This window comes from Euprymna scolopes, chromosome 9 (genome assembly GCF_053919585.1).
Source record: "Euprymna scolopes isolate OS-2025 chromosome 9, ASM5391958v1, whole genome shotgun sequence".
NCBI lineage: Eukaryota > Metazoa > Mollusca > Cephalopoda > Sepiida > Sepiolidae > Euprymna > Euprymna scolopes.
The window spans coordinates 32,544,195-32,571,130 of record NC_136490.1 but is presented as its reverse complement, the minus strand read 5'-3'; the positions used below and the strand labels follow the sequence as shown (position 1 = coordinate 32,571,130).

The 26,936-nt window shown below is 32.2% G+C and overlaps 1 protein-coding gene across 4 annotated transcripts in view; it reads left to right on the top strand.

Moving 5' to 3' along the window:
• Positions 1-26,936, top strand: part of LOC145284483 (nonsense-mediated mRNA decay factor SMG5-like) — a 1,021,751-nt gene that overhangs the window by 213,487 nt on the left and 781,328 nt on the right. For all 4 annotated transcript variants that reach the window (XM_080133345.1, XM_080133343.1, XM_080133346.1 and 1 more), the window contains one exon: positions 3,551-3,723. In XM_080133345.1, coding sequence (XP_079989471.1) covers positions 3,551-3,723 — 173 coding nt within the window. The remainder of the gene's footprint in view (positions 1-3,550; positions 3,724-26,936) is intronic.

Below are 26,936 nucleotides of genomic sequence, written 5' to 3'. Positions count from 1 at the left end.
TGTGCAGAATCTGCTTATGACAATGTTCCTATGTATGTGTGCATAAATTTCATTTGTGTCAGTTTGTGTGTGCAAAGAGTATCAGAACATTGGCTATCTCATTCAGGCTAAATGCTGGAACTGTGGAAATCCTTTCATTGTTCGTATGTGAAGTGAAATGCTGGAATTAGTTTGGTGTTGCATGTTATGCTTGTGCAAGTGAAACTGATATGATTTTTTTCTTCCATGGAAATTTCGAGATTTGAAGTGTGCGAATAGTGGTGGTAAAATGAAGTTTCGTCTGACATAGAAATGGCGTGTTTCAGGGGCATCTGTTCGGCCAATCTATTCGATTAGCTGTTAATATAGAACATTGGAGAAACATTTTAACTTCACGCATAACATATCGGTTGACCAGTTGTTGAGTTGGGTGTAAGGTTTGTGGCTGTATGTTGTCACTTTTTAGTACTTGCAGTGCTGATAACATTAACTTTTAGTCTCAACACATATCAAAGAGGATTGCCAGTCAGAAATACGTTTATTTTTCATAATAGCTAGTTAGGAATCAAGAAATTATATATATATTTTTTTTTTTTTTTTTTTTTTTTTTTTGAGAAAGTAGCTTTCATTCCTTCTATCATAACAAAGTGTTTTTTTTTTTTTTTTTTTTTTTTTTTTTTTTTTTTGCTAACTGCCACAAAAAGCTACAGTAGATCAGGATAGGGGATCGTTTCACATTAAATTTTATGTGTAGTTGAGAAATTGGTGTAGTGCTACCCCCCCCCTCCCCACTTCACTTTTAAGAAACTTGAGGATGAGGGCAGATTATGAAATTTAGTTTTTATTTTTCCATTTGTCACTAGAACCCCTAGTATGTCAGTTTATAATACTGAAATTTTTAATAGAATTTTCATCACTAAACAGAGTTTCAATCATTTCATAATATTCTTCATCATTTAACTCAGAATCCATCCATCTCATTAATCCTTATCCTCAAGTGGCTTTTGACCATATGTGGTGACTCATTAGTAAAAAAAAATGTACTCATCTTAATAATACCCTTTCTTTATTGTTTTAATTATTTTTATGCTTCATAAATTATAGGTCCTCTTTTAAGAAAAGTTCTGACATTAGCATTTTTTTTTTCATAACATTCTATTCATTTTTGGAGTTAATTATTTTTACATTTAGCTCTTTTCTACTTAAAAAAAAAAAAGAATCTTTTGTTGTTACCGATTTATCAATTTGAAATTTGTAATTTTTTTCTTAAAACAATTTTTACTTTTTTTTTTTTTTTTTACCTTTTTTTACTTTTTTTTTTTATTTTCAATTAAATTTGCCCCGTCAAAATCTTTACAATGAAATTATGCTTCATCGACTTTTCTAGCCATTTTGTGCGAGCTCCAATTATGACATCCCTCGGTTAAATGCATTTTTAAATATTTCTTTCTCACTATCCTTCTTTCTCCCCCTTTATATTTTTACATATATATATATAATATAAAGCTGAACGTCTGTGTGTGTGTCTGGTCACGAATAGGCTCCTATATGGTTGACTATTATAGAAAACTGATCACATACAATGATAGAAGATGTATCGAGACACAGGAATAGGTATGTTTGATCTGGCATAATGATGATTCATTAAAATTGTGGGGTCTTCGTACGCGCCTGGTCCACAAAGTATAGAAATAAAAAAATAAAAAAATAAAAACGTTTACAAGTGTTTGTGATATAGATTTGCATAATAATACTTTGATAAGTATGTTTTAACTTAAATAGGGATGGTATAATAAAATTGTGGGGTCTGCATTTGCGCCTGGCCTCCATAGAATGGAAATTGGCACAAACTTTAATAAAGACCTTTCATATCTATCTGTGTAAGTATACTTTGATAATTATGTTACAGTTTGAAGAAATATGGTATAATAAAATTATGGGGTGTTCGTTCGCACCTGACCTCATAGAATGGAAATATGTCACAAAGTTTAACAAGGTTTTTTAATATAGAACCACAGAATATTGTGATAAGTGTTTCAATGTGAACAGGTATGGTATAATAAATTATGGAGTTTATCTATTTTATTTTTACTTTCATCATATTTTGCTTTGGTTTTGATACCCCCAAATTCGAAGTTATCTCTTTACAACCCTTCCTTTTCATAACCTATCATACTTTCATAAATTGGAGTCCATTTTCTGTAGGCTGTTTTTGAACTCAGTCAACGACGGGTACTTTTGCTAGTATATATATATATATATATATATATAATTAACATGTTTATTTCGGCAGCATTTTTTTTTCTTTTATGCATAATTCGTTAAATTGAATAGACGTTTTTAGTCTATTAATTTTACATTGGATTTTTCGTACTGTAGTCTTTACTTCAGGTAGGAACTGGCTGATGTAATAACCATAACTTTGAATTGTCCAAGTAATTTCAAATCCTTCTGGATTCATCTTCAGGGATAAATCTAACTGGTTGAATTTTTACTAATTAAATTTTAACAATTTATTAATTAATCTGCTTGGACTTTTAATTTATTAATCAATGAAAATTAAGCCTTATTGATATGCAAATTAATGCATATCAAACTACATAAATAAAATAAACATACTATTACCCATAAACAAAATAATTATTTTATTCTTTTTTTTTTTTTTTTTTTCAACTTTATTTTACTCCAAACCAAGTATATCACCACTGAGACATAACAGCTTACTGTGATTAGGGCCAGATTTTTAATGGGAATCTTAAGTGGGGCGTTGTGCAGCAAGATGCTTTTGCATGTTACATTTAAATTTCTGCATGTTGGTACAGTTGGAAGGGAGACATGGAGATGGGAGGGAACTCCAAAGGCAAGCGGTCCTAGGAAAGAACCTATTTTAATCGAAAGTTACTCATGAATAAAGTAACTGTGTGTGTTAAGCATCGTTTCTTTGAATAAAATGCTTTTCTTTTTTTCTTTTTTTTTAATGAAAAATAAATATGGTCTCAGGTGGAATATTCACTGCGTGGAATTTATAGCAAGCAGTTGTTAGGATTCCTGAAATCTGGTCTTTCCACACACTTATTAGTAAAAAATATTTTATACATTGTGTCAGTAGATGTAGAACAGTTGAAATAGCAGGACCAGCTGACAGGGAAAGGTCAAGGAAAACATGGGAGAAAGTGATAAGGATGGGTTTGAGACAAAGAAATGAATACAGACTTGTCCAGAGATAAATTATTTTGGAAGTCAATTTCTAAAAGCTATCGAACACATGCCAGCATGTAAAGCAGACGTTTTGATGATGATGATGTGTGTGTTTGGTTGCTCTAAGACATTTCTCATTTACCAAAATCCTCCTTCATTTCAATGATAATGTCGCTTCACATGATTTTTACTTTCACTTTCACTAAACCTGACCTCAACACATAGCCACTTGCTAAAGTTGTCTGTGAACAGTTCAAAGCTACTCCCCTACTCCTTCTCTCTCTCATAAAACCCTTGCATCTCATATGTGGACATTCTTCTACATAAATATGATTTTTCTATCGCTTATATATTTTTATCTATTAATTTTCAGATCTGTTATGGCCTGAGAATCTCCGATCAGTCGTAAGAAATGTTATTGATGCTGACTGGAAACAAATTTATCCTCTTCGTGAAGATGTCAATCTTCAGTTATTTCAGCCTTTGGCTGAGATTCATGCCAATACTAATTTCGACAAACAGTTCAAGTTGAACGAAAAACAAGAGGTAAGTAATAAAAAAAAAGATATGTGTATGAGTACATGTTTGTGTCTCAGCTGGTGCGATTTAATGAAAAAAGCAAAACTAATATTGTTATAGGTCAGAAAAATAATTAAAGAATTGATAAAAATTTTACCTTTTGCTCCATGTTGTCCACAGAAAAAAAAAAAAAAATGCAATTGTTTTTTTTATGTAATTGTATGTAAACACCCTGGGAAATTGGAAAAAGATATATTTTCTTTTTTAAAGATTTTAGTGTGGGGTTCACTTTAGTATATAAATTTAACATAAAATGATCACTTAGTTCTAACCACATAGTGTAGGATAGAACGAGTAAACTGCCTCCCCTTTTTGTTTTTTTCAAAAATGGCTCCCATATTTTTTCAGTAAACCCAGATTATTGTCTTTTATAATAAGTTTTTTTTTAGTAGAAAAAGAAAGCAGAACTCTTAAAAAAATATGCCTTTCAATGACTCCAACACTAACTTAAATTTAAGTTAGCAATATGTAAAAAAAAAAAAAAAAAAAAAAATTGAATGTAAATATGGCATGTAAAATAATCTAAAATTTACGATTAATACTGTAAAGATGGACGTGTGCATTCATTAGCCCGTGATTGTCTTGCATTTTGTTCCCAGCTAAAGTCGTCTGTTGATTCATTGTGTATTGTTTTTTTTTTTGTTTACAAATGGGATTTATCTACTTAATTAAATGACAGACTTGCAGCACTGAATCTTTGCTTGATCAGATCGAGACATAAGTCCCATTAACAAAGTCTCTTGGCTGAGAGGGAACCCAACCTGGTTGGAAAAATGCAGTGGCTTAACTGCTTTGGTGAATCTTCTCAGAACCAACTCTTCGGTAGTTTTCCCCAAAATCGATTGCCCCTCAGACACTCAACTCACCTCTTCCTCCTATTTTGAGGGCTGAGGACTGGCTATGACCGTCTCTCCTATTCTCTTGGAATTACTTCAGTCTCAGCTAGTTTTTGCCCTTTGTTAGTGGTCACTTTCCATTTTCCCCAGGGTTAGCTACTTTTGACATCTACTGAAGATAAATTATAAGACTATTTTGATTCCTGAGACTTACCGGCAAATAACCCTGGATATCGTTTTCTCACTAAAGTGATCCAGCAAGAGTTTTCCCATTCACTGAGGTATTTTTTTTCAATTCATACAAAGATGAGTGCTATTGCTAGTTAGAAATATTTGCTCCCCCTCCTCCTCTTCTAGCTAAACATTTCTCATTGCAACATCTACCATTCATGTACAGAGTACGTTTTCAATTCTGACAATAAAATTTTTGAAAATAGAAAAAATAAATAATGGTCACTCATTCTATATTGAGCTATGTTATCAGCACTTGTACAGTTTAGTCAAGACATTCAAAAATGAAAATATCGTAAAAAGGTTATATTGTACGTATCCGTCTTGGACTGAAGATCTCAGAAAAAAAAATTTCATTTAATTTGATTTAGTAGTTTTTTTGTTTTTTTTTTACAGCGGAAAAACACGTTCTTATGAGAGCGCGTTGAAGTCGGCCATTGTGAAATTTGCTGAAGTTGAACAACACGTCACGGGGAGATAACTGCATGTAAATCGCTGATACTCCCTCCCCATCTTTAATACTAGCTTTTCTTCCTAAAAATCGAACCTTTTGCTCGATATCGTAACAAATTGTTTTTTCGCTGTAAAAAAAAAAAAAACTACTTGATGAAATTAAGTGAAATTTTATTTCGGAGAACTTCGTTCTATAACAGATACGTACAATATAACCTTTTTTTCGATATTTTCATTTTTTAATGTCTTGACTAAACAAGTACTATGTTATCAATAACGATTTCTGGCAAAAGTTATGAAAAGTTATTTTTCTTTGAATTAATGAAAAAGTATTTGTGTTTTAAGAGACAGAGAACAACTTTTATTTTATTTTTGGGATACATATATTTTTCATAAAACTTGTTTTCAAAGAAAAGGTATTTTTTTTTTAATTTTTGTTTTATTTTTTAGTTTTTTCCGAAACTTAGTTGTAATTTTGGAATTTTTTTTCAAAGAAAAGTTTTCATTTTTTTTTTTTTTGTTAGCAGCCGACGACAGCATTTTATTATTAAAAAAAAATTTTTAATGCATTTTCTGCAAGAATTTATTTTTGAAAGTATGTTTTTTTTTGTTTTTTTTTAAATATATTTTACATTTATTTTGGAGAGGGGATGGTTAATGTTGCACTTTTTAGAGGGAGGGGCAACATAGTTTCCTGAGGATAAGCTATTTCCTTAGGGATAGTAGTTTCTGCCGGTTGAAGGAAAGCATTTCATTTTCCTTCCTTGTTACAAGAATAAAGACTTGTTGTTTAAAGCACAATGAAAATCTTCCCTTTCCTTATATTTTTTTTTTTTCTTCCAATTTGGTGTTGTCTGCTCACTTGCATCTCTTTTAATGACTCAGTTTCTCGGCGAATAAGCTCACTCTGTATTTTCTGGACTGTTTTTTGTCATCTGCCAGGCGTTGCCAAGTAAGACTCAAGGAAAAACGGGATTTAAACTGCAGAAGTACCAAAGCGGACAAAAGTAAATGACAAAGAATCACTTTTGACCTTCAACAACAAAAATAAACAACGAAACAAGATGCATTGAGGCTGATTTGAATTATTGATCTAAAGTATTACAAATGATTTGTCATTTGTAACTCTATAGAAGGTAGATGATTCGCCTGTTACTCAATGATTGCTGCGTTTAGTCTTTAGATAACTAAAATATTCAACTTGGTATCATGAAGTAAAAATCCAGAAGCCAGAATACTAGCCGTTAAAACTTCATCACTACAGTTTTTTTTTTTCTCCACTGAATTTCTGTCTTTGACTAAAAAAAACGAAAAGATTGTTGAGCTGAGTTTATGCTGATCCTGTTCATTTGAGCATCAATGTTTTACTGTAGATTTGAACCTGAGCCAAACCTTTTTCTGTCCCTGACCTGTGTGTGATGACAATGTTAATGCACTTATTGGAAAGAACCATAATATCAGCTGCTGTAGAAATCAATAGCCTTGGTTCAAAGGTGGCCAAACTAATAAGAGAGCACCTTATTATCTGAAGTGCTTGCTTGGCGAGATTTCCAAAGTCTTTCAAAACCATTGGCAGTTAGTGTGTGTTCGGCAGGCGGGATGAGGAGGAGGTGGTGGACATGGGTCATTTTTACCGATGGACAAAGTTTTATTCTCTGCAGTCCTTTAGCTTTTTCTCAAATCCTTACGTGTGGTTGATATTGTTTGATGCTCTCACATTGGCATCGCAAGAGTTAATCACCAGAAACGATCATCAAGATTAAGCACCGTTTTCACAACTGCGCTTATTCAGTCGTCCGTTCAGTGTTTTAGCTACTCGATTATCATCTCTTTCTCTACGCCTTCTTCTCTTCCAACATGTCTCATCCTCCTCCTTTCTACTCTTGCCCTCTTATTCTGTCCTCTTTAAACAATGGACTGTTTTTATGTACATTAAAATCTTCTGTCTCTACTATTGGTCAGTAAATTTGGCATCATGGCTAACCAAAGTCAATGTACTAATACACATTGACAGGGAATTAATTCTTCTGTTCCTTTTGGACTTGAAAAATATTGGAGTTTTTCCAGTGTCTACAAATATTTTTTTTTTCTTTCGTTGTTCAAAAGATAATGAAATTGATTTTCTTATAATTGCACACACAGAAATAAACTATTATTACAATTAGAGCTTTACTGGGCACATCACTTTACTTATATAAATTTCTATATAAATATATTTATATATCTATAAAAGTGAGGACACTTTTCAACCTATATAATCAACAATTTTTGATCTACAGATTGAAATTTAGTATATAGGGTATTTAGACATGTGGAAAACTTTTTAATCGGTTTTCATCTGAAAAAAAAAAGGGATACCCGGTGTTCAAAATTGAAAAATTAGTACTTGGTGGTCATTGGATTTTTGTTTTCAACTGTTTCATGACTGCGCATGCATGACAGCTTCCTTATGTTAAGAATAAGTAGGTTTTAAAACACTTTTTAAAGATCTTGTTAATCTGGTCTAATGCTTATCATACTTGACTCAGTCCGTAGATTTTGGTTTTGATCTCGGCTTGAGTATATAATTTTTTTTTTTTTTTTACTTTATATTTATTTATTTTTTTTTTTTTTTAGTAATTTAATGTTATGTTTATTACCTACAGTATTTCTGTTTATAATAAACAAGAAATTTGCATTAATTAAAATATAATATTTATGAATTTTTTACGATCGGGCAACACCAGGCGGCCTGCTAGTATATAAATAAAAATATATGCTAGCTGAATTAATGGTCTTTAACCATGTTTTCAAAACATTATTTTTAACAGGGAGATATCTTTTATTATTAAGTCAGATTCATAATATGAGACGCTCTTCATAAGTCTAGATCAAATTGTGCATAATGATAGGACAGATGGAAGTGATAAAGGATGTGTGTTATTGGGTGTAGCTTTAGCGGAAGGATGCTGGGTGTGCACTAGTTTTTATTACCTCCTCTTCTTTCCCTTTTCAATTTAGACCGTACAAGGTTAAAATAAAAACAATAGTTATTTAAAAAGAACATTTAATCAACAAATGTAAACAACAAAAGGTATAATGGTATATGTTTGTGATATTTTAGTCAAATGCACAGACTATCACACCATCTGTTATTTTATTAAACCTGAGTTAAATCAGCGTTTGTTTCCCTACGGTTTTTTTCCTATATTTTGTTTTCTTTATATTCTTTTACTCGTGTTTACCCCCTAACAAGGCATATAACCACTTGGACGTAAACGGCTACTATGTGGGACAATGCCTAGGAAAGATTAACAAGATGTTGGTTTACGTTACATTTAAACTTCTGCATATCAGTACAATCATGGAAGCAGGTAGCAGGAAGGGAATTCCAAAGTCTAGCTATTCAAAGGAAGAAACTATTAAATTAAAAAGCTTTTTGGCATTTATAGACCTCAACAGTGAAGGGGTGAGATTTTGTTGCTTGGCGGGTTTGTCAGTGATATGTACATCAGAGGGGCACAAGTGTAATGAGTTCATCAGAAACATTCTATCAAAATATTTGTAAGATAAGCACTGATGCAATATTGGGGTGATGGGACGGATTGGAGCTTAATTGGCATTAGTTAATTATACCTTAATCACACAAATTATATACTAAAATATATTTTAGTTCTGGGATTGAGCTATATTTGAAAATAGAATTCTATCTTAATTGTTTTAATTAGCTGTAATTTGTAATTAACTTAACAAATCCCCCCTCTCTCAATTAGCTTTCTGTATATTTTTTCCACCTTGCTCACTGTATGCTGCTTCAACTACTCTATAATTTTGATATCTGTAGTATACAAAGACAGCTATCTGTTGCATTTTACAATAGTTAAATACTTCAAATGGTTTTGAAATGAAAGAATATAAAAAATAATGAAATATCCCGTACATGTTAAAATATATGTACTTTACTTTAGGGATTGAGTTATGTTCGAAAAAAACAAAATTTGTTATAATTAGTCATAGTTTGTAATTAACTCAACAAGTCGTTCATCTCTCATTCTGTCGGTTCAACCACTTTCTTATTGTCTCTGTGAGTATTTAGAAACTGACTTTTTTTATGCTGCTGTCTTATTTATATAGTGTCTCTATCAACAACAAATGTTAGTTAGATGGCAAAATAGTAAGACTTATTACTTATGCAAGAGTGATCTCTTAATCGATATATCACAGTTTATGAATTTTCTAATTAAATCTAACTAGCTTTCTATGCATTTCTCCAGCTCTGTCTCACTGATTCAGTCATTCTAATATTTTTCACAGAAATGATGAGACAAACACAAATGATAAAGGATGTGTATTGATTTCTTTAACAAGTCTGGCAGAGGTCCTGGATATGACCTTAAACTATATCCAATGGTGAGGCCCCAGCTTGCAGGCTTTGGTGAATGTGGAGCCACCCTTTAATTCCCATTGCTCCCAGGGCCACTCTGACCCGGAGTGGTAGTACCTGTTAGGGTCCTAACTATGGATTAAATAGAAATCAACTTAAAAAACAAATATGCTCTATTAAAAAATTGTTCTTCAAAATAACTGGATTCGGCATTAAATAACCTGAAAAGGGTTGATATGCCGTAAAACAAAAACGAACAAAACAAACAAAAGTCTGGCAGAGGTGATGAAGGGAGTGTTTTTTAATTTTAAAAAATTTTTTGTTTCCCTCTTTTTCCTCTCAATTAAGAATATAAAATTCTAATAAAACAATATTTAAAATGAAAAAGTCACTTATTGTAATCAACAAATTTAAACGGCAAGGAGTACATTGACTTGAAAGAAATTTGAAAAAAGAAAAAAAATGAGAAGTTTCAGGGGGCAACTAGAGTTTCATAGCAGTGTAGTCAATAACATTCCGACATATTGGCTTTGACACACTGAATCTCACAAGATTACCAAAGTTAAGCAACATTGAGCCTCGTCAATACCAGATTTGTGACTAATTTGGGAATACCAGGTGCTGTATGTAGGGAGACGTTGACACCTCCCTGCAAAAGCAGCAGAAACCTGATGTTTTCATGTCGCCTGATATGTGACTGGAGACCGCTTGTGAATTTCATATTCCCATGAAACATCCTCCTTTAGTGGAAGCCAGATCAATCTGCCTAAGGTTAGTGCCGCTTTGGTTAATAACATGAACATAAATGCGACATGATGCCCTGTATATGTTTCCCATGTGTTTTTATTACATTACTAGTTGAACTATTTCTGACACTTGGTTCTTAATTTTGCTCCATTCTTTGAACTATTATTGAAATTCTGTTGCAATACACATATTCATCCTAAATTTTTTTTTTTTTTTTTTTTTTTTTTTTTTTTTTTGCTTGCTCAGGCATTTCTGTACTGGACAGGGTTATCATATCAAGATTCAAAAAATTCCAAAATAGCGAATTAATGAATTAGAAATAACCCAATTTTCTATGACAAAAAAAGAATATTCACATAAGGTACCGAATATTTAACATCATGTTATCAAACTTTTTGTATTAAAAAAAAGTATCTTGATTAATTGTAAAGAACAAAAAGAAAAAAAATTACTCCTTTCCTCTTATGCTGCTGTCACTACTACTTGTATTTGCATTCCTCCCACCACTTCTCTCAGTGTGTCCAGGCTGTCTGAAGATACTGGCTAACTGATCTAAAATGCAGCACACATTGATGGTATTTTTTTTCCCCCTAGCAAAACTAAACCATATTCTGCAAAAATAAAAACAATTTTCCTATACAAAATAGCCAAACCAAGCACCATGAATAAATATTTGAAGATATAAACGAGTTGTAGTCTATAAACTTTTTCCCAACATTATTGGATTTTGCAATAAATAACCTGGAAATGGTTTATATACCGTAAAACAGAACATTAGAAGTTATGAAGAACTTGAAGTATGAATCTGAAAAGCCTTTATATTCCATAAAACAAAATAACCAAACAATTTTCTCAGCATATCAAAAAAAACCATATAAGGTCCTCAAAGTTTTAGTCTCTGCTTAGTGTGATTACTAAGTTAATATTTTAAAGCAAATACATTTATCATAATTTTAAGCTCTGTTTGTTTCTAATCATTTCTTTTTTTTTTTATTTTTGATCACATTTAGATTTGTATGTTTTTTATGTAAAAAAAAAAACAGCATCTTTAAGCATTAATTGTATTAAATGGCTAGACAGGCTATACATTTCATGAGATAACAAGTTAATCTTTAAATGCTAGACGATGCTAATCACTTTAAGCGAACAAATTTGTTATTTGCTGTTAAATATTATTTAAAAGTAATATACATTTGAAGTTAAGTGAAAGATATGAATTATCAAATACATAAAGTCACCTTGGAATAACTGACAAAGTTTTACTTGAAGGTAAACTGTTGCCTTAACGATACACATATTTATGATATATATCCTTGTGAAATGCACAGACTGCCTTACCATCTGTTACAAAACCAGAATCAATTAGTGTTTGTTTTCCTAAGTTGTTTTTTCCCTATATATCAGGTTAGTGCAAAAAGCTTATACTGATTTAAAATTTCATTTAAAAAAATGAAAAACTGTATTTTTTTCACCATTTTTATTCATACCAATAACAACCTTGTTCTCTATAACTTGGTTTCATCTGTTAATGAGCTTATAAATGCCTCGCTTGTAAAGTTCTTGTAAGTTTATGAGTCGAATTTGTGCTCAATCTCTTCTTGTTATGTTAACCTAATGTCATGTAAATGTTTCTGTAATTCTTAAAAAATAAGTGGTAATCCAAGGGAGCTAGATTAGGATAATATGCAGGATGGGGCCAGTTTTCCAAGCCAAATTCTCCTGGGAGATCTTTAGTCAGTAGTGCTGTGTAAGCAGATAATAGGGGATGAGTCGCTTTCTGGTGATAAAAAAAAAAGATCATTTTCAGATCAATATGGATGAGAATATTACAGAAAAATATGAATGATGCTTTAATAATTTGAAAGAAAAAAAAAATTAATGTGACATATCCGTGCTCAGGATTTGAAACCCGGACCTCTTGCATGCTAGGCGAGCACTCTACCAACTGAGCAAACACGCCACACACACACACACACACACACACACACAAGAAAGTCTATTAACTTACACAGATCAAGCAACCCGCAGCACAGATCCGACAGTGGAAAAAGAACCTACCTCATATCGAACAAGGGACGAGGTATCAAACCAGCTTCAACCCAAGCCGACATCTCACCAGTAGGAATTTTATATACTGCGACATTGGTTCGGCTGTGGAAAATCATTATATGTATATTCTCTCACACTTTCTGAACATTCTATTGATTACTTGTAAGGTTAGCTTGTTGGGGTGACATCGTCCTTTCGAGTATTGGAACTTATTAATTTACCGTAGGTAATTCATGAATAATAAATTTATAGTTGTTTTGTTTAGTACTAGTTTATGAAATAATAAATATTTTAATATTATTATCAGGATAAGAATTTATAGGACGACATCAATTTTTACAAGCATCTATTTATGAAAGGAATAAATATGTACTGTTGATAGTTATATAGTTAAATATATAGCTTCAGTTTTGTAAATTAAGAACTTTGATGAGCTAATGAATTTTTTTATTATAATTTGTGATTAGCATGTGCTAGAGTGTGAATAACGTTTTGCTTTTAATTTTGAACCTAAATACAAAACCTTTAGAAGTATAGTTGAGATCTGATGAATCTAATATGGCGCTATAAAATAACGTCTCCTCATGGGCTTGTAATTCAATTGTTTTTTTGTTTTTTTTTTCTGGAAACCGTGCCTATCTCTCTCTCTATATATATATATATATATATATAAATCTAATTCTTGGTTCTTAGTTATTCATAAAACGATATTTCTACATGACCAATTTAATTGAAATTTTTAGACAGTCTATCCTTAGTCGAGGAATGTTTTTATGTTATTAAATTAGCATTGCAGATTATAAAATTAAATAAAATAAAAATATTTTTCGTAAGTCGATTCTGCGAGACTCTTCTCGGTTTTACTTCCGGTAGAACTGAACTTCATACTCTTGAATTACAAGATTTAATTTTCAGTTTAATCGATAAGTAAAAAAAAAAAACATCCCCTATTTTTAAAATTTAAATTCATTTGTTTATCTTAAGGCTTTTCACTCATCAAACATTACGTTTTAATTGTTTAGTTTCTTTCACAGCATCTAACGACATCTCGAATTCCAAGAATCTCCTTTCTTTTTAATTTAAATTCATTTTATTTGTTGTTTACATAAATACTTGCAAAAAAAAAAAAATACACAAAAAAGTTTGTTTTACCTTTTCTAAACTATAAAAAAATAAGAAAGTTGCTGTTTAATTTTTACAACTTGCCCCAGCATATTATAAACACCCTAACCTCCCCATGTTAAAAATGGCTTTCTGATTACCCCAACCCCTCTCCCCTGTCATGCGTCGGTGAAATCCGAACCAAGCCAAATGCTGAGAAAATAATTACACACTACTTCAAATTTAATTCATTGTGGATTTATTCAAACAGTCCTATGGAAAATAAATATTTAAAATAAAGTGGCGCTTATGTACTTATGTTACCGTGCTATTGTTTAAAATATTATTTTCACATTAAATTCAAGTTTTTTATAAAACTTTTTGTTTATTAAATTGTTAGGTGAAAGCGCAGATAGCCTGGTCGCTTTCTAATGTGTGGAAAATCTAGCCCTGGAAAAAAAAACTGGGTACTCTGAATCGTAACAAAAATAAAAATTGTCTCAGTCTCGAAGGATTTCTCCTCTACTGATTGAGGAAAAAAACGATGAAGTGTAGTTCACCTTCTGTTTCTTTCCCCACCCCATCTCTTTTCCTCTCTTAATATCCCTCTTCCTCTCTATCTCTCTAAATCACCCTCTCCATCTCTCTTTGAGTTTCTTTCTCTCTCTAACTCCCTCTATCTCTCTCTCTATCCCTTTCTCTCGTTTCCTCTGTCTCGCTCCCTTTCTGTTTCTAACTCTTCCCCTCTCTCTATCTCTCAATCCCTCTATCTCTCTTTCCCTCTCACTTTCTCTTTTCTGTCTATATATCTTCCTCTCTATCTGTTCATCTCTAATCCCTCATCCTATTTTAGTCTCCTAAATTAATTACAGTGAATAAGGCATTGTCAAAACATGGATAAATCCTATTTTAGTCACCTAATTTACTTACTGTGAGAATAGAAGTTATTTGGAAATTACTGCTACCTTGAACAGCACCAGGAGTAACTGGTAAAACCTTTCTAATTAAATTGATTTTGGCAGCCATTTGGTGACAAAATGACATAGCCTTAGCCCTTGCTGCATGCAGAATATCTGCGACTTGGCTACCAAGTAGAAGAACAATTTATTCTACTTTGAAACATTCAATTTTTCAAAAATCTCATGTTCAACATCTCCAAAACATCCAGTATGGGAAAAATATTGCAGAAATGCAAACTTATTGTTTGGGATGAATGCACAATGGTACACAAAAAATCACTTGGGGCTCTTGTTTGATCCTTGCAAGATTTGCATGGCAATGTCAGACTATTTGGGAATGCAGTAATATTGCTTGCAGGAGATTTCAGACAAATGTTACCTGTAATTCCTCAATCGACACCAGTGGATGGAATAAATGATTGCCTCAAATACTCTATTTTTTGGTGCCATGTGAAGACATTAAACTTAACTCACAATATGCGTGTCTAGTTGCAGACTGCTCGATCCGCACAGAAATTTTTGCATCACTTGTGGGAAATTGGGTACAGAAAAGTGCCAGTTGATCTGAGTTAAGGGCGAAATTCTTTGGCTTAACTTCTGTAATTTTATTACATCAAAAGAAGAGTTGGTTTAAAAGGTTTTTGCAGATATTCAAATTAATTATGCGAATTCCACTTGACTGAGTGAACGAGCTATTCTTGCAGCTCAATACAAAGACATCCATAAACTTAGCGCTATTATTCAGCGTAAAATTCCAAGTAAGGTAGCCACATACAAATTCATCGACACTTTTGTGGAAGCAGATAAAGTGGTTAATTATCCAACAGCTATATTTGCCAGGGATGCCATTGCATGTACTGCAACTGAAAATTGGCGTACTAATGATCATGTTGTGAAATATAAACCAATCCAAGCTTTGCAATGGCACATGGCTTGCAGTAAAAAAAATTAACAAACAATATCATAGAAACAACAATCTTAACAGGACCTTTCACAGGTGAATATATCTTCATTCCACACATTCCTACCGGATACACCATTACACTTTAGGAAATTGCACTTTCCTATCTAATTGTCGTTTGCAATAACCATTAACAAAGCTCAGCAAACAATCTTTACAATTGTGTGGCTTACAGCTATTCACTGTTTTTTCACATGGACAATTTATGTTACATGTTCAAGAGTCAACTAGCCAAAAAAATCTCTATATCAGCTAAGAAAATGCAACAACAAAATCTGTGTACCCATACGAAATGGGAAATTAAACCTATAAAAAACATGCTTTTTCTCATTTTGGAACTTTTTCCATTGTGCCAATTTGAGCCACAGCAACGCATGACAGAGTACAGCTAGTATACTATATAATAAGTAGAGGTTTTTGTTTTTATTCTAATGCCTTTTGGAACTTTAATAGATTTCCTTTTATCAACATTTCTCTTTCACCATATTGTTTTTATTCAAATGAAAAAAAAAGCCATTCAATTGTTTTTTCCAATGAACACAGACCTGTCTTTTGAGTAGTTGCCTAGTGAAATTTCTGCTATTCAAGGAAGCATGTGTAAGACATACTACATAAATAAGTATATGAATAAAATACTGTGAGTGTGAAATAAATACATCTTCTGGTTTGGAATTATAACTAACATTATATATATATATGTGTGTGTGTGTGTGTGTTTATTATACAAACATTATTGGTTACATATGTGCATACATGTTTCAGTGAAACCTAATTTAAAGAGATCACTTCATCAAACCAAAAAAAGAAACAATATTGAAACTCGAGTCAAGATTACATTAATTTTTTATAAAATATATTCAGGTGTGGCTTATGCTCTGGAACAAAGTAGGTTGTATACTTTGTGAATGAGCAGTCAAGGTTTTTGGAGGGAGGAGTGGTGAAGAAAGAAGTAGGAGTGGTATGAAAGAAGAGGGGGGAGTACAATCTCATGTGGTCAAGCTGTAACAGCGGGGAGGTAATGGTAGTATTTTAACATGGCAGTTGTTTATTGGCCTAAGTTTTCACTTTGATTTGAAGTAATATTATACCCTCATCGCCTACTTCCCTATCTTAGGTTTTTCTAATTTTTTTTTTCTTTTCTGGTGGCGACTTCATTATCATCAATTTTATTGATAAGCTCTATTTATTTATTTTATTCCTCGCTTTTTTTTATCCATTCATTTTTTTCTTGTTTTCAAATTATTTATTTGTTTATTTATAAGATATATGTCCATATGGTTAAAAACTTTTTCTTATGGTCTCTGAATTAGGATTCCACTGAAACATGTATGCACATATGTAACCAATAATGTTTGTATAATAAACAGACTATATACCAGCTCTGTCCTTAATTGAGCACTCTTTAATAATTATGTGGGTTTCATTGGATTTACATTTAGGAAACCAATCTATACAACTATTATACATACACACACACACATATATATATCCATGGTAATGTTTTTCTAAGACAACATATACTGTGGTTTGTAAGCAAAGCGCTCAGGAGAGATAATGATGGGTGGCTGTCAAAGAGCAGGAATTATAACTTTTTGCTTTTCCAAGATTTTATTTTATTTATCTTTTTTTTTTTTTTTTGTGGACTCCAGTGTCTCTGGTCCTGCGTTGTTATCTGTGCTAATTGGATTGCACCAGTCACGATAGCAATTAACAGACGTCACATTTTTCCTTACCATTTGTAGATTAATTCAACAAATGTCCTAGTGTGCAATGGATTAATAAGATTAGTGACAGGTATTTTCTCGAGGAAGGGATAGATTTTATTGGGATTTTTTGAATCTGTGTGCGTGTGTGGGCCAGCAATGTTGATATCTTGTATTAGGATGAAGCACTGATGCTATATAGATTGAAGTATTTTCTGTGAGTTGGATTACTGGTGTGTCTCTTTTACATGTATATAATCTATCACTTATATACACACACATGCACATGTGTATAGCACACGTGTTAAACAATGGTTGTTGCTGTGATCCTGTCCGTCACCAAAACATACTAAAAAGTCCTATGTTGAAGTGTGTAGATAACATCTATTAGAGACATATAGAATTCTGCATATACCAGGTGATGCGGATCTGTAGTATATGGTATAAAAAGCAACTGATGAAGTCACAGAGAAAAAAGAAATGACATTGGAGAAACATGAGATGACAAAGCACAGCAATATATACAGGGTATTCCAAAAAATTTGACGTCATTTCGCAGGCCAATAATTTTGGCAAGCTTGTATAAAAACATGCCAGAGAGCATGGTGGTCAGGAAGACAATTTGCTGCTGAAATGGTCACCACGATCACCTGACCTGACACAGTGTGATATTTTTTTTCCTCTGGGGATATGTGAAAGGACTCGTCGATGTCCTTCCCCCCTTCCTGCTAATGTTGAAGAACTCAAGCAGAGAATCACTGCTGCATTAGAGAATGTTACCAAAGACATGCTGACGTGTGCAGATGGCGCTCATATTGAACATTTGTGAAAATTATGTAATCAGTCATAGAATCTACAAATCTAGGTCTTTTTCTTTGAAATGTTAACTAATAAAACTTATGAGTTTGTGCAGTTGCATCAAAATACACTGAGTAGTTTCCGAGCTGTTGACATTTAAAATGATGTCAAATTTTTTGGGACACCTTATATATATATATATATATATATATTGCATGTATGTTATAACAATAATATTGATCTGTAATATATATATATATATATATATATATATATATATATAGGTTTAAAGGTTAAAAAAAACTTCCAAGACTATATATATCACAGATCAATATAATTGTTATTAGAACTTAAAATAACATGCTTATTATAGTAGATAAAAAATAAGAAAATTGATGATGAAACTAAAAATTGAATAAATTACAATATTTATTAATCCCTCAAATATTCAATCAAAAAATAAAAATAAAGAATAATCTTTAACCCGTAGATTTTCAAAGATAAGCTCTTTTCATCAGAAAATAAAAATCAGCAAAAAATGTGAAACTGGTTAAGATAAATTTGAAAAAAAATATAAAATCCTTTTTTTTTTTCTTTTTTTTTTTTTTTTTGTGAATTTAAATGCATCTACTGCAATCCAAAGTGTGAATAGATAACAGTGAAGTCTAAAAAGTCAATTTATAATAAATAGATTAGTCCAAAAACCAACATTCAGGAAGTTCCTAGGGAATCAATAAATAAACAAATTTCTTCCCATTTGAAAATGCTTCCTAGCAAGTCAAAAATGAAGAGCACACACACACATTGCAACTTTGTGTGTGTGTGTATGTATGTGTGTGTGTGTGAGAGAGAGAGAGAGAGAGAGTTCCTTATAGACTATGAAACAGTTGAACAAATTTTCTTTAAAATTTACAGAATTTTAGTGTATAAGTCTGGGAGTGATCTTAGCTAAGTTTTGGCTCAGAATATCCCTGATAATTACCGATAATTGAAACTGTTAATTTTAATTTATCTATCATTGACAAAGCCATTTTTGTCCATGCCGTCGCTTAGCAACAATGATAGAACAAAAGGGCGTGAAAATTCTACTATGGGTAAGTTGATAGCATGTTTTTTGTTTTTTTTCTACCATGACATGGTTTGTAGGTTCAAACTCCGCACATAAATTTCTTAATTTTTGGGGATTTTTTTTTTTACATTAACTGCAAAGAATTTTATAAGACTTGAAAATTTACAGGCTTTTTTTTTTGTTTTTTTTTTGCATGATGTGCTCTGTAGGTTCAAACCCCGCACATAAATTTCTGGATGTATTTGTTATGTTAACTGGAAAGAAGTTTATATAAAATACTTTTCTAAAAGAAACAGTAGGTTTTCTAAAGTGCAATGTAGAATAACATATTTTGAACTTAGTCATTGCATGGAGGCATGCAAAGTTTCCTCCTAGGCGATTTCACGTCTTTCGATGACAAAAAAAATATAGGAGTGCGCAATATTCGTTGATCATCATTCAATCCTGGGCAACGTCAGATCTCCCTGCTAGTATAAGATAAAATGTGGGTGTATGTATGGCATAAGATAAAAAGTAAAGTTACATAGGAACTTTGTTACATTATCAAATCAATAAGGGTTACAGAAACAGAAATAGATGCGAAACCACTGTAGACCATAGCATTTTGAAGCTGAATGCTTCTTGTCAAAAGAGGAGAAAAAGCTGCTATTATACAAATGAAAAGGTAAAAAGACAACACCGACTTTTAAAACATTCAGATTACTATTGGGAAAAAGACATTTTTTTAGAGATGATATGAAAGGGAAAAAAGAGAAAAAGGGACAGAAAAAAACAATAAAGGCTAGAAAAATATATACAAAACAATATATAAGAAAATGAAATAAATTTTTTTTTTTTTTTATTGATCCAAGGTTTTTTTTAAAACTTTTCCAAAATATTTACAGTGAAGTTCTGTTGAAAAAAATTTTTAATTATAAAATACAAAAAAAGCAAGGTTAAGTATGGAAGAATAAGAGAAAAGTAAAAAAAGAAAAACAAGTAAGTTAAAATGTAGATCAACTAAAATTCTTGGAAGATAATTCACTAGGAATTAAGTCTACTCAAGAATTAAATGAAATGAAACAGATGAAACATGCATAGTCCCCCGTGAGTGCACAGTGAACGAGGCATAAAAAATGATTAAGTTCAGCATCCCCACCCTCCGATTTAGCTCCAAAAGTCCGCAAGGAACGTCAAAATCCTGGTGAAAATAAACAAACGGTGCAGTTTTAGGCCATAACATATGTAAATTTAAGTTCTGCACCATGCAAAAAAAAAAAAAAAAATGACTAAGTCCATCATTTGCTCCCACCCCCATTTAGCTCCAAAAGTACTCAAGACCTTAACATATGTAAATTTGAGTTCAGCACCATGCAAAACTGTTAAACAGAAATACACAGAAAATTTTGGGCAAATATAGTAAAATAGTCCCAAAAATGGAGTGTTTTTATTAGCCCTAAAAGAGCCCCTGGGGCACACTCAATAGTTATCGTGAAGTATAGACAAACAAAATTATATAGAAATCAGTTAGTTACAACTTTTCAGAAAGTTTTATAAAATCCAATCAATTTTTTTTTTTTTTTTTTTTTTTTTTTGATAAGTACAAAAGCGTAAATTTTAGCCATTTTAATCCGAAAGGCACCCCTAAGGGGGAAACTGGATTTTTTCCAGAAAATCCGTTCTGTTACTCTTTTACTCATATCATGTTTAATGTTTGTGCAAAATTTCAAAAAAATTCCAAGGCGTAGTTATTGAGAAAAGTGCGGACAGACGAACGAACAAGGGTCAATTTATGGGTCTACTCTCCTTTTGTTGAGGGACCAATATGTAAACAATTATTTTTATATTTACAGACACTAGTGTTTCATGCTCATCAGTTTAGGGAGTGATGATTTCCTGTCACAATGGGAAGATCAAAAAAAGGTCCAAATGGGATTTGAAAATCTAGCGCTCTAGTGGAAGAGAACTAGCCAAACAAAAATTCCAAGGCTTGGGTTTAGTTTATCCTATTTAAGCCATAGTTGGGGAGAGGGAGATGGATTTATATATTTTCCACAGATATTTTATTTCTTCCGCTTTGTACTTAAAATCCAATGGAATTTTCATAAACAGAGTTTCTTTCCAAGACGTTTCTATTAGTAGAATATATTACTATGGGGCTGCTTTCCTGCAGATTACAAATCCATTATCATTATTGGTCTCCCGACAAAGGCAGGATTGAACCTAGTGATTCACTCCCGTTCATCCATTCATTTGTTCACACTTTACTCAATAACCACGCCTTGGATTTTTCTGAAATTTTGCATAAACATTAGTCATGGTGAAAGTAAATTTTTCACTCATGGAGAGGGATCCTGCATGCTCGGCTTGTTATTATTATGTTTATGTTACCATCTGTTTTACATGTTGGCACGTATTTGACAATGTCAATATTAACTTGTCCGTTCTTTTAAGTAATCAAGTGCTGGCTATTCCAACTATTCTTTTCAATCTTCTGGTATTATTTATCATTTAACTTAGAATCTTATAAACCTCCATCCTCAAGTTGCTTTTGGCCTTGATAAGTGGTGACTAAGTAGTATAAACAAAGACCTACATATTTGTATAATCACATTTACGTCAGATTAGGAGGACAGAATTGCAACAGAATGTTCGATTATTATGAAACCTTTAAAATTTAAAAAATAAATGTAATATTTTCCGAGGAGACGGATATAAACAGAGGCTGGGGGGACATGGGCCACCAACTGTAGGTCCCCTTTGCTTGGATTTGAAACTGACAGTACCAGGCAACGTTTTATATTTATATACTTGTATAGCAAGTATATAGATAAATACTTGTGTATTTATATAGTTTAATTATTTCTTTAAAAGAATTATTTATGTTTGTGATAATGCATGTGATATTCATAATGTGATAATCCATGTGATATTCATAATGTGATATTCTAATGATGCACACTTTTTGCTGAGATACAAGTACTGTATCACAATATACGGATTATTTTTGAAACCATCTGTCCGCTTTTTTAGCACTTGGCACCGCTTGTGAAGCATTCTGCTGAAGTTATAGGGAAATATATTATTAGCCCATTCACATTGCCTCCAAAGTTTGGATAGTGTTCTAATAAATTTCTTTTTCTGCAATTGGCAAAAGGAAGCAGTGACCACCAGTATACTCATTTCTCTCAAACAACAAATGAGTACATACAGTCTTGCCGTGTTATTAAACTGGCCCTTGCAATGACCCGGTCTTGATCATCTATGTGCCTGTCAGCACCATAAATGAAACTGGTGTGTGAATGTGTGATTTCTGTGATGATCATCGTCAGGGATACTTAGCTTGCCAAGTAGCTAGAGCAATGCTGAGAGCTTCTCCATGGCGACTGCTGTATTGTTCACAAAAGAACCATTGACATCTTTCGCTTTTTATTGGAAATGTTAGCTTTCTTCCAATTGTCTATAACTCTTTCGAAACCTGCGTGTGGGTTTTTCAGTTAGCTTTCTTTTATTTTCATCATCTCGCTTCTTTTACTTGCCTTTTCGCTCGTTTCATCCTTTGGTTCTCTGTCTCTTTCTCTGCCTCCCTCTTTTCTCAACACTGGATATATCAGCTATGAACACCCACACACATAAAAATACATTTGTTCAACATATTAAATGCCATGCAATATTCGGCAAATCAGCTAGTATATATATATATATATATATATATATATATATATATATATATAAACATATATCGACATTAGAAAGAGTATGCGAATCAACCAATATTTCAACATTAACACGTCTTGTCAGGGTTCTAAAATAATTCCTAATCACTTTAGAGTCCTGATGAGGCATGTTAGTGTTGAAAGGTTGGCTGATCTGCATAAACTCTTTTTCTCATATTGATATAATTTAATTTACAAAAGGTTTACTCATGTATTGAATACTTTTGAAAAAATAGGTTTATAGTTCAGTATATGTGAACTTATTAAATTATGTGTTTGTGTGGTGCTCTCTTTATTTTTTTTTCATTTTATTTTAGTGCAAGTTCTAAGAAATAAACATTTGATCTCAAGATGACACATATATATACAAGTGTTCCATTAAAGTTCTCCTGTACCTCTAAAACGTTGAGTTAAGAAATGAAAAACATTCATTTTCTTCTTCCTAATTGAGCATTTAAATATCTTATATCTTTTGCTCAGTCTCTTGGTATTACCAGAATCCAGGACAAGAATTCATCTAGTTTGGTGAAGTACCTAGCTAAGTGCTGTTATTAGAAGAAACCTCACTTGAAGAAGGTGCGCCATTATGCATATAAGGTAGTATGTAGCCATACTGAGGGGTTCTTGTGTGAGAGTCTCTTTACAGTTTCTTGTTTTCATCTTTAAAAAAAGAAAATTAGAAAAAGAAAAAAAAAAGATAATTGGAAAGAGAATATGACAAATCATATCAGTGAAAAATTCTGGAAACTTGTCAGCCATTTTAAAAAATAGGTAAAATCCATTGTACCTGTATTGGATCATTATATGGACCTTTGTTATAAAAAAGTGCAGCAAACAAAGCATTATGATATCTGTTCGGTGCACAGTTAGAGATTAGTATTTAATGCAAAAAAAGTAGCACAAATTAAATCATATTCAACCATCAATTCGGCATACAGCACTAAATGTAAACGGTCTATAACTTTTGCCTGTTAACAAATGGGTAAAAACATATATATATAAGCACACACACACACACACATATATATATATATATATATAACACATGTATAAACACACATATATATTTCCAACCAGCAATTACTATGGCTGATAGCACCCTTTCTTAGAGTTAAACCGTCAAACTTCTCAGCCAAACATTCATAGATAGCATAAATTTGAATAAAAACGTAGAAGCTACTGTCATATCTTCTGCAAAGAAGATGGGCTCCCTCTACTGGGCTAGAAAACGTTTCATATTTGCAAGTATTCTACACCTCTGTTAACCCACCATTTGCTTATGCATGATGTATTGTTGCCACGGCTTGGCTGGTGCACCAACCGCTAGTCTACCAAGTGCTATCCCATGTTCCATCGCTGCAATGTTGCATCCTTGTACTTGTTTTACAAGTACTTCCACAAAATGTTTCAATGAACTTGTCGTATTTGTACTCCTCCCCCAACATAAATACTCTTGACCAACCCAATTTACAGCAAAATTCCACCCCTTCACTGTAAGGCTAGCAAGATGCTAAAAATTTCTATTCTTATAGTTTTTTTTTTTTTGTTTTAAGATCGATTACCTTGAGATTTCCCTCTTTTCTTCTTGTTTCCCTGACTTTACGAACATGGAGAAATTTAAATGTGAACAGACATCTTGTTGCACAACTCACCTACTATAAATCTGCCATCTAATCAGAGTAGCTCTTTACATCTTAGTGGTAATATGCCTTGTTTGGGGATGAAATAAAGTGTTTAAAAAAATAGTAATAATAGTATTTATCTTCATTGAGAAAATTAATTCCATTCATTAAAATGACAGTGCATAGTGTATGCCCACTATAATTTTTTAACGACCTTGACTTAAGTTATCTGTTGTAATGACATTAATTTTTTCAGGTAATGACACAAAAGTTTATGATCGTCTCCTTCCACAATCTAAGTGACTATGATCAGTTGAACATGATTCCCATGACTGTCCAATCCCTCTAGTGATCAGATTGTCTAACTTGTTTTGATCATGAACTGAATATTTTAAGTGTCCTCACAACCAATGATCTAAGTGTATTTCCTCACAAGTCAATTTTCAGAAGAGCAATTTATCGCCAGAAGGACTTGGATAGATATGACCATTACATTCGCTTGACCAGCTGTTTTTTTTCCAATTCTTCAATTGAGTACATTGCCACAGAACTGTTTCCCTGTAGACTACAATATGGTCATCTTCAAGTTTAATGCCAACAAATATTTGCCAAGCCATCTTAAGTAACCAACTTTTCTCCATTCCATTCATAATTTTAAATCTTCTCATCATATTGTTCATCATCCAACTGACAATCCAATTAACTCCAATCCTTGAATAAGTTTTGGCCTTGATAAATAAATATAAGTAGTTTAAGAAGCAATGACAAAATGTCTTTATTTTTTTACGGCATGAGTTCATTAATATATATATATATATATATATATATATATATATATATATTCTCTCTCTCTCACATATATATATATATATATAGTTGTTTTGTTTTGGTTTTAGCGATATGTTTTGAATGAATTCAATTATTTACGAAAGTGCATTTTTACCTAAATGCGAGTTGGGAATAATATTCCCTTTTTAACCAATTTGGTATCCCCACATGGGGAGCGGTATATATATATTATTTTTAAAATGTAATTATCCACTGACACGTGTTTCGTCGTCTACGACTCATCAGAGTGGCTGTATCTAGCGAGATTCGAAATCGGGACCCAACGGTAATGAGCCTAAACCCTTACCCCTGGACCATCTCGCCGACTGTCTGGATATATCGCGATTTACTTAGATGTTGTTTTGTTTTGGTTTTAGCGATATTTTAAAAATAATATATATATATATATATATATATTTTCTCTAACTATTTAATTTACTCACATAAATTTATATACGAAAGTGTAGATTTATGCGCAAACTTTAAGTATTTACTTCAAAAGTGCTCAATACGTAGGTAGAGCTAGTTAGTAAGTTATAAAATGTATATGGCGATTAAGCTACACTGAATATTCCGCGTTTCATCCACTCTAGGATTCTTCAGGCTTATTCGCGAATTCGCACATAAGCCTGAAGAATCCTAGAGTGGATGAAACGCGGAATATTCAGTGTAGCTTAATCGCCATATACATTTTATAACTTACTATCTCTTCTCTATATAAATAAAATGAACTCATTTATTCCCATGTGAGTTTGACCTGTAAAAATCATGACATAACATGCAAATGTAATGCGAACAAACTGTAGCACATTATCTGAGGTGTGCTATAAGCCTATTACCTCTACAGTTCTTCACCAATGGTACATTCCTATATTTTTTCCAGTGAGAGTCCAAAATTATGTCAGAAGTGGAGAGTTAATCTTCGCGATAATGTGTTTGTCATATAGCCTAATACTAACTACATAGGCTGTAATACAAACGCATTGTCACGAAGATTATCTCTCCACCTCTCTGACTCTAGTTCCATATCGCAACCTTTGGGAAAACATGGCTGCTATCATTTGGAATTCTGAAAAATCATGGTAGAAAACACGAAGGTTTTGCAAGGTGAGAAAAATGTTAATAGACTAAAAATACTCCAAGCGTTGTATAGTAAAACAAAAAAACGCAGATCAATAATATCAATTACAAATATAGTCGAAATATTTTAAAATTCTTAGGATAGCAGATTAAAAATTTTAAATATGTACATTTGTGAATATACAATAAATTAAAATACTCTCTATATATAATAATTATATAAAAAAAATCCACCCAGCTAATTCATCATGTGACCATGATAAAAATGTGTGTATATATATATATATACACTTGTGCCCGATATTATTCATACCCCTCGGATCTTTGAGATTTCTATAAGAATATTGCTCAAACCAGAAGGTAGACAATATTAAAGGGATTTCAAACAATTAATCAAGCATAAGCATTTAATTTAAACTCAACAAATAAATAAATTATGCAAGTTTGAAACATTATACAAAGAAAAACAATAATGGGACTAGTTCAAAATTATTCATACCTCTCTTACTAATAGTCAATAGCATGCCCTTTATTCTAAATAACTGCCTGTAACCGTTTTGGATATTTATCAACAAGGTTTTTACAAGCATCAACACTGATTTTTGACCATTCTTCAATGCAGTAGTTCTCCAAATCCCTCAAATTTCTAGGTTTCCGCTTTTTAACCTCAGTTTTCAATATGTGC